This window comes from Sinocyclocheilus grahami, unplaced genomic scaffold, assembly GCF_001515645.1.
Source record: "Sinocyclocheilus grahami isolate Dianchi unplaced genomic scaffold, SAMN03320097.WGS_v1.1 scaffold2673.1, whole genome shotgun sequence".
Taxonomy (NCBI): Eukaryota; Metazoa; Chordata; class Actinopteri; order Cypriniformes; family Cyprinidae; genus Sinocyclocheilus; species Sinocyclocheilus grahami.
This window is the reverse complement of record NW_015507851.1, coordinates 33,228-41,041: the sequence shown is the minus strand read 5'-3', so window position 1 is coordinate 41,041 and position 7,814 is coordinate 33,228. Positions and strand designations below refer to the sequence as shown.

The 7,814-nt window shown below is 41.4% G+C and overlaps 1 protein-coding gene across 1 annotated transcript in view; it reads right to left on the bottom strand.

Annotated features, from left to right (window-relative positions):
* Positions 1-2,422: 2,422 nt before the first annotated feature.
* The window catches only part of LOC107575490 (E3 ubiquitin-protein ligase PDZRN3-like), an 8,879-nt gene continuing 3,487 nt past the window's right edge, over positions 2,423-7,814 (bottom strand). The window contains exons 3-5 of the mRNA XM_016261858.1: positions 6,727-6,838; positions 6,128-6,223; positions 2,423-3,977 (exon numbers count right to left, since the gene is read on the bottom strand). Coding sequence (XP_016117344.1) covers positions 2,460-3,977; positions 6,128-6,223; positions 6,727-6,838 — 1,726 coding nt within the window. The 3' untranslated portion in view covers positions 2,423-2,459. The remainder of the gene's footprint in view (positions 3,978-6,127; positions 6,224-6,726; positions 6,839-7,814) is intronic.

Genomic DNA, 7,814 nt, shown 5'->3' with positions numbered 1-7,814 from the left:
CCTCATGATTATGACTTAGTATGTCATAATTTCGATCGTTAGTCATAATTGTTACTTTTTACCTCATGATTATGGCTTAGTATGTCATAATTTCGATTGTTAAAGTCATAATTGTTACTTTTTACCTCATGATTATGGCTTAGTATGTCATAATTTAAATTTAAAATCATAATTTACTTTTTTACCTCAACTTGTGATCATGTAAAAGCCATAATTTCGACTTTTTACCTCATGATTATGACTTAGTATGTCATAATTTCGATTGTTAAAATCACAATTGTTACTTTTTACCTCATGATTATGGCTTAGTATGTCATAATTTAAATTTAAAATCATAATTTACTTTTTTACCTCAACTTGTGATCATGTAAAAGCCATAATTTCGACTTTTTACCTCATGATTATGACTTAGTATGTCATAATTTCGATTGTTAAAATCACAATTGTTACTTTTTACCTCATGATTATGGCTTAGTATGTCATAATTTAAATTTAAAATCATAATTTACTTTTTTACCTCAACTTGTGATCATGTAAAAGCCATAATTTCGACTTTTTACCTCATGATTATGACTTTTGTCATAATTTCGACATTTAAAGGCATAATTTCGATTTAGTATGTCAATTCCGAACTTTAAATGTTCGATTTTACGTCAAAATTTCGACTCATGATTTTCATGAGTTCGACTTGTTGCCTCATTCGACATTTAATGTCATAATTTCGGCGTTCAAAGTCATAATTTTAATAACAATGACTTTTAAGACCATTTTTAAGCGTTTTTTACGAGGCAGAAATTAAATTAGGATAAATATGAGTAGTATTTGTCAAATAGTAATCCAGCCCTTACGAAAATTAGCCATGGTTTTACCAAATTATACCAAACAACCATGGGTTACTATAGTTAAACCATGGTATTTGTAGTCAAACTAATCAATACGCCAAAAAACTTCACTTTTACTACAATAAACCATGGTTAATTTTCTAAGAAACCTGAACATGTCAAGAAATTTTAAATCTTTGTGGTCAATGATCGGTTTCTGAATTAAATAAAGGTTTGTTGTCATGACAGATTTCACTTATGAATGCTCACTTCAATAACGTTACAAAAAAAAACTCAACAAACTTGAAGTAGCTAATTAAAATCTCATCTTTATTACAACCACATGTACATCATATTCCAAGAAAATGATTTCTAAAAGTGGAAACGAGCAAAATCCAATGAGAGGCAGAGTTTTTCTGTTAATGTTCCATCCATTATTCACAGCGTTTGACTCACGGCGGAAATGACGTGATTTCACCTCAGAAACGAGGGCGAGAGAGCGAGATGTGTCGCAGAGAGTCACAGTTGTGTGAGGAAAAATTGTAAACACTCCAGTGCTAGTGCACCAAAAATAGTGCAGGTGGGAAAAATCCTGATTTTCTGCTCAAATCCGCAAACCTCCCACGCTGACACAGGTGACTCCAAAAATACTAATGCTTCTTCTACTTTGGAAAATATTTTGGTTTCGTTCGTGAAACGTGATCAGAACGAATTTGTGTAAATCCGTGTAATTTGTGTAACTGCCATCAGTTTATCAACTTTCAGAATTCTGCTGGCGTTTCATGAGGCTCGTTGTAAAATTGAAACCCTATTATTTGCGGAAAGTTGCGCTTGAAAATACGTGATATTTGCACGTTAGAACAAAACACAGTTCAGCGCGTCATCTTTCTCTCCAAATTGATAACACGCCACTTGTTCGAGTCTTTATAAAAGTTATTTGTTTCTTTTCGTGACATCAATTGTGAAGAGCACAAGAAAAATAGCTTTAAAAATACTCTACAGAACTACAGTTATAGTGCAAGAACCCGCACACTTCACAATACACGCTCACGTTTCCGCTGCCCGATCTCCAGCATAACCCTGCACACCTAGTCTCCAGCCCTGGCGGCGTATCCGACTCCCGATCCATCGTTAGATTATCCGATAATATTCCCAGAGAATCAGATTCATGATTGAAAAGAGGGGCTGTGCTAACGCCACAAATTAGCTAGAGGAAGACAGTCGGAAAGGGATTTTTTTTTTAATCTTGTGCAAAAGTGACGTAATTCAGATGTCGTTTATAGGCTAGTTGCAAATTATGTTGAAGAAATGAAATCTCACATTTAGCACCACCTTAAAATGATCCGCAACGTAAACTTTTCTTGGCACCAAATGAAATTCGCTTTGTCTGGTGTCGGTATCTGTTGTATTGCTTCATGCGGTCGAATCAAACTGCAGTGATTTCACTCCCTAATGAAACATCTCTTCACAACACAATGCAAAACAAGATACTGCAAATATAACATTTAAAAATCAATGTACTACGGTGTTCGGAAACGTCTGTATCTACAGTAAACCTCAGTTTCAGGAGGTAGCTTTGTGTAGTGCGGCCGGTCCAACACACACACGTCAATCTGAACACACGCTCGGTGGGTGTCGCTATACAGTTGTGACGGTGAGCAACGACGTAGGCAGCTGCCGGGTGTCTCCGCTGGGGCCCAGGCGCGTTCCGTGTGTCAGGAGTTCCTCTACGGTGGTCCAGTCGTCCAGCAGCTTCCGGTTCCGCAGGCGACTTAGTTTCCTCTGGCTCAGCTCGAGAAGGGTATTACAACTGTCTCCGTTAGTTCCTCCCACGACTCTGCCGCTATACACCAAACCTGACGCAGCTACGCCGCCGCCACCGCCGCTTCTGGCCTGCAGCTGTCGCTGTTTCTGCAGCATGTGTTCACGGCGCTCAGTGCGGTTCCAGTAGCGACCCATTCGGACCTCGCTGTGACTCTCTTCGTCCGTGCTCATGCCGCTACGCTCATCCGCCAGACGGGATGCTCTATCCCGCAGCATCTGGTTTCGCAAGGCCCGCAGGTTCCCGCTGGATGGTTTCCTGATGGAAGAGGTGGGTGTGTGGCCCTCCAAGGTGCTGTAGAGACCACCTCCGCCACCGGAGCCTGCACGGCTGGCGGGTTTGGGCCAGGTGTCGTTGGCGTCCTGACTGGGCGTGTGACTTAGGGTGTGGAACCTGTTGTTGGGCGTCTGTTGGGTCACAAACCTCTTCTGTAGCTGCGGTTCGGTGGATGCTCGGATCCTGCTGTTATCATGGAGTTCTGGAGGCATATAGCAGTGCTCGTCGACTGGAGAGATCAGGGAAGGTTGACTCATTGCATGTGTAGCGTGTAGAGTCTGTGTGGGGAGTACAACAGGGTGTGCCGGGTGACTGACGGTGTGCATAAGTGCCGGCTCCTCGGGGAGATTCATGGGCAGGTCGACTCTGTGGCCGCAGGGATGCAGCGTGCCGCTGCAGTAGTTGGGCGAGGCCGGGTGACTCGCCCGTCTGCGGTACTCCATGGGCACAGGGCGGTGATGCAGAGTCCTGCTTCTTCTCAGCATTCCCGCAGAGCTCGGATGAGGCGGCAGCCGTCGCTGGCCAGAGGGCGTACTGCACGTGGAGTACAGTGCGGGATTGAACAGCGAGCCGCTGCTGGAGCTGTGCCTGTTCAAACATGGCCGCTCCACCTTACGGTACTGCACGGATGACACGCGGGACAAACCACGTGATCCCGGGACAGGCGTGCAGACGTTTTGAGGCTGCACCGTCAGCGTTTCGGGGATGGCCTCTAGGGGGTGTTTTATCTGGCTGTCGCGCCGTTCGCGAGAGCACGGCTCCCCCTGGTGGTGCATGCGGGCGTTGTAATGGCGCATGCGTTTCTCTAGCAGACGCTGGAAGCGCAGGAACTCGCCGGTGCTGACGCTGTAAAAACCTGAGTCGCTCAGTTCAGACGAGATGAATGACTCAGACGATGGTGACCTGCCGTGGCGCTCCTCGAGCCCCTCCTCCGTCTCCACCCCCGACAGCTCCCCCTGGTGGAAACTACCATCCGTCCATCCGAGCCCACTGTCCAGCTCATGGTGAAGAGGCAGGTAACCCAGGGGTTTCTCCATCATGTAGTCATCATCATCAGTCTGTCACAAACACACACATATTATTATGACATTAGAGCAGTAGCTCCCAATCCTGGTCCTGGAGAACCCCCAACACTGCACGTTTTTGATGTCTCTCTTACCTGACACACACATTTGAGGTTTTGGAGTTTTATTAAGGAGACCTTTAAATGTGCAGTGTTGGGGGTTCTCCAGAGTTACAGTGATTTTACTATGGCAAAAAGTTTTTCAACCTCTAATGGTGAAAAATTCACTGCAGTGTTTAACAAAAGAGCAGCAATATGAAAAAGACACAAGTGTTCGACAACTATTAGTAATAGTAATAAAAAGTTATGAATAAAAAATGTTATTTTTTTAATTTTGGTGCTAGCTCTTTAGAACTAGCCTCCAGAATGCAAGCATGTTCTAAGTGGGTTCTAATGTGTTGCTAAGCAGATACTAAGACGTTGGTAGAATACGCTGGGTGGTTGCTAATGTTTAGCTAAGTGGTTCTTAGGGTATTCTAGGTTGGTTTTACTGCATTGCTGTGCAGTTACTAGGACATTGGTTGACAAGTTGACAATTTGAGGTGACACGAGCGTCCGTTGACTATGCAACAAAATTACGCAGAGCTTAACTATATGCAAATGAGCAGCGACAGCCAATAGCATTGCATAGAGTAGATACTGCAGTTGAGTAGAAACGCCTACTATTAAGTTAACCCACAATGCAGATTAAATCACTGTCAGTGTGAACGCACCTAAATTAATAAAGAAAAAACATAGGAAAATGTGCTTAACATTTAAATTCAACATGAATTCTATCGATTGAACAGTCCTCTATCGGAGCGCGAGAGTCACTCTGGTGGCTCACAGTCTTCAACCATATTTATGATCGCTAGTTGCCTGGTAACACATAACTTACATAATATGTGACTCCTCGCCTCTCGGTCTGTGACGGATGAAGAGAATCACACGAGAACCAGAACAACAACAATCCCTCAGATCTGAACTTGCGCCGCTGCTCTACATTCTAGAACGCAGCTTCTAGATTCATTCGGTCTGCATTAATTGGTTGCCATTGTATTTTGACTATATTACAGATGCATTTCACCACATTATTTTTAAGGCAAGACACTACAGGCAAAAACATTCATCCATATTTTTTCATGCACTGGTTCATTTTGAGATTTTGGGCTTTTTGGCTTTTCAAAATGTTTCAGTGGAAAGAAAGCATCCAAAATATTTAAGTGTCTATAAAACAATTAAGTGTTTATTTCATTGCATTTTATCTATTTGTGTCAGTATAGATTTCAAAATCTTTAAAGGCCATTTTCTCATAATAAGTTCGATTCTCCAGCAGCACTTACATAAACTATACTTAACAGTTTTATTCATATCCATATTCTGAATTTTTTCAATAGAGGGGTTTGTTAATTTATCATTCAAACTGATTTATACAACGTTTTACTGCCTAAAACATGGTCAAATTTGATTTCCCCCCCCCCTTTTTAAACCTTTAATATGTCAACAAAATCAAATTTTGCACCTTAAGGCATTTATTCGAATTAGTGCGTATTTAATCAGAAAATGCATATTTAAACATAACATTTCAGAAAGCTAGTAATACCAACATTTGCAAGTCTTAATGTAATCAGTCAGCTGGAGAAGAAAGATGATATATATTAGTTTTTCAGTTAATTTGACCCTAAACACCATGTGATGTCTTGCCTTAAACGTACACTTTGTACACTACCCAGAGTGCACACTGAATGTTCAATAATTCAGTGGTGCTTCGTCAATTATTCCTTAAAGGAACATGGCACTATTTTTGAAAATAGGCTCATTTTCCAGCTCCCCTAGAGTTAAACAGTTGAGTTTTACCGTTTTCGAATCCATTCAGCCGATCTCCGGGTCTGGCGGTAGCACTTTTAGCTTAGCTTAGCATAGATCATTGAATCGGATTAGACCGTTAGCATCTCGCTCAAAAATGACCAAAGAGTTTCTATATTTTTCCTATTTAGAACTTGACTCTTCTGTAAAGAGACCCGGAGATCGGCTGAACGGATTCGAAAACGGTAAAACTCAACCGTTTAACTCTAGGGGAGTCGGAAAATGAGCCTATTTTCAAAAATAGTGGCGTGTTCCTTTAAGTCCCGGTCATATATTCACGCTGTATTTTGTGACTCTCACCTGACTCTGGAAACTTCTGGGTTCCTCCAGATTGGTGTTGCAGCATCCGATCAGACAGTTCTGTGCCGGAGACACGCCGCTGGAGAACTCATGGTCCTGAAACGAGCACAAAATACCGCTAAACATAGAACCGGACTGCTGTTCACTCCAGAACCAAGTCAATTTTGGATTATCACATCAAGATCATTATTACGGATGGTGATGTGATCTCAAACCCTTTCTGCTCTTGTGAGAAGAACATCCGAGCATTTCCGCTGCTTTCCTGATGAATTATTAGCATAATGAGGCTGTGATGTGGAAGAGTGATTATTATAAACGTCTGTCTGTCGCTTTATTAAAGGCTGTGTCCTCCTGCGCAATGCACATGTGAAATGTGTGTATATATGTGAATGGCTATTCATTTTTATAAATAAGTAATAAATAATAATTTACAAACGAAATTATACATATTATAAATGCATTATATACATATTATAATTCATTATAAACTTTTAGCATTTTCTTTAAATAAATGGTAAATTAATAACTATGTGCATCTCATCATGAATATTAACAGCTCACACTCATCATAATCTGATTGTTGTATGTTAATATCTTACTTTGTAGGCCTGGCGTTCTCTGTGCTCCAGGTCTCTGGGCGTGTTTGGTAGGTACTCGTACCTGCTTCCGTCTCTATGGGTCCCGGGCAGGGTCATGTGATTGTAGTACGCCCTGCGAGAACAACAAACACTCATATATTACACTTATAAATATCTATGTGAATATTATATGCTGATAACACAAGTCACGCCCCCTCCCTCCAGCACACATCTCTGGCTCCGCCCCCTTCATCTAAGATGCTGTTATTGTGTTTGCAAGGAGCTTCTGACCTCATTCGGATATTAAGACCAACAGCTGCATAAAGATGCCTAGAAAGAGTATGATGATTATATGAAATATGAATATTACAGCACTCAAGCAGCGTTACGGAGTTCCCAAATTAGTGAAGTCCAATGTAAGGTCAACAGGCGGATAATCAACACAGCATTCGCCTCTTTTATATAGTCACAAATGTTCTTACAAAACTGTGATATTTATATGACACAAATACAGTCAGTGACAGCATCAAATTGGAACAAACAACACTTATTAATCTAAAATGTCCTATTATCACAATGCACAATATTGACTTAAACTAATGTAAGGCTCTATGCACTCAAATCTTCTTCTCAATTGTTGAATTTGGCAGCAAAAAGGTCAACTAAATGTTTCATTTGAGGAGATAATGGCTCCCTAATCATGGTTTTAGTCTGGAGCCAATGCATCCTTGACATTTCCTTCTAGATTGGAAGGGATCTTAATAGTCCAAACGTCTTTTCGCTATTTATATTCTATGGTGAGCGTTCACCACCACATGCGAAGCTGTAAAATGCAGTGAACGACATAATATGCTTGCGTTCACATTTACATGCGGATGAATGCAAAACCTAGCGTGACTGTGCCTTAAGGCCGCTCACATGCTAGAGACGGCTCTTGATGTAGCGCGACAGATGAGAACATGTCAGAAGTGTTTCGAATCTTTAAAGGGGTCATCTGATGCGATTTCAAGTTTTGCTTTCTCTTTGGAGTGTTACAAGCTGATTGTGCATAGATAAGATCCCTGAAGTTGCAAAGACTAAAGTCTCAAAACCAAAGAGATATTCTTTAT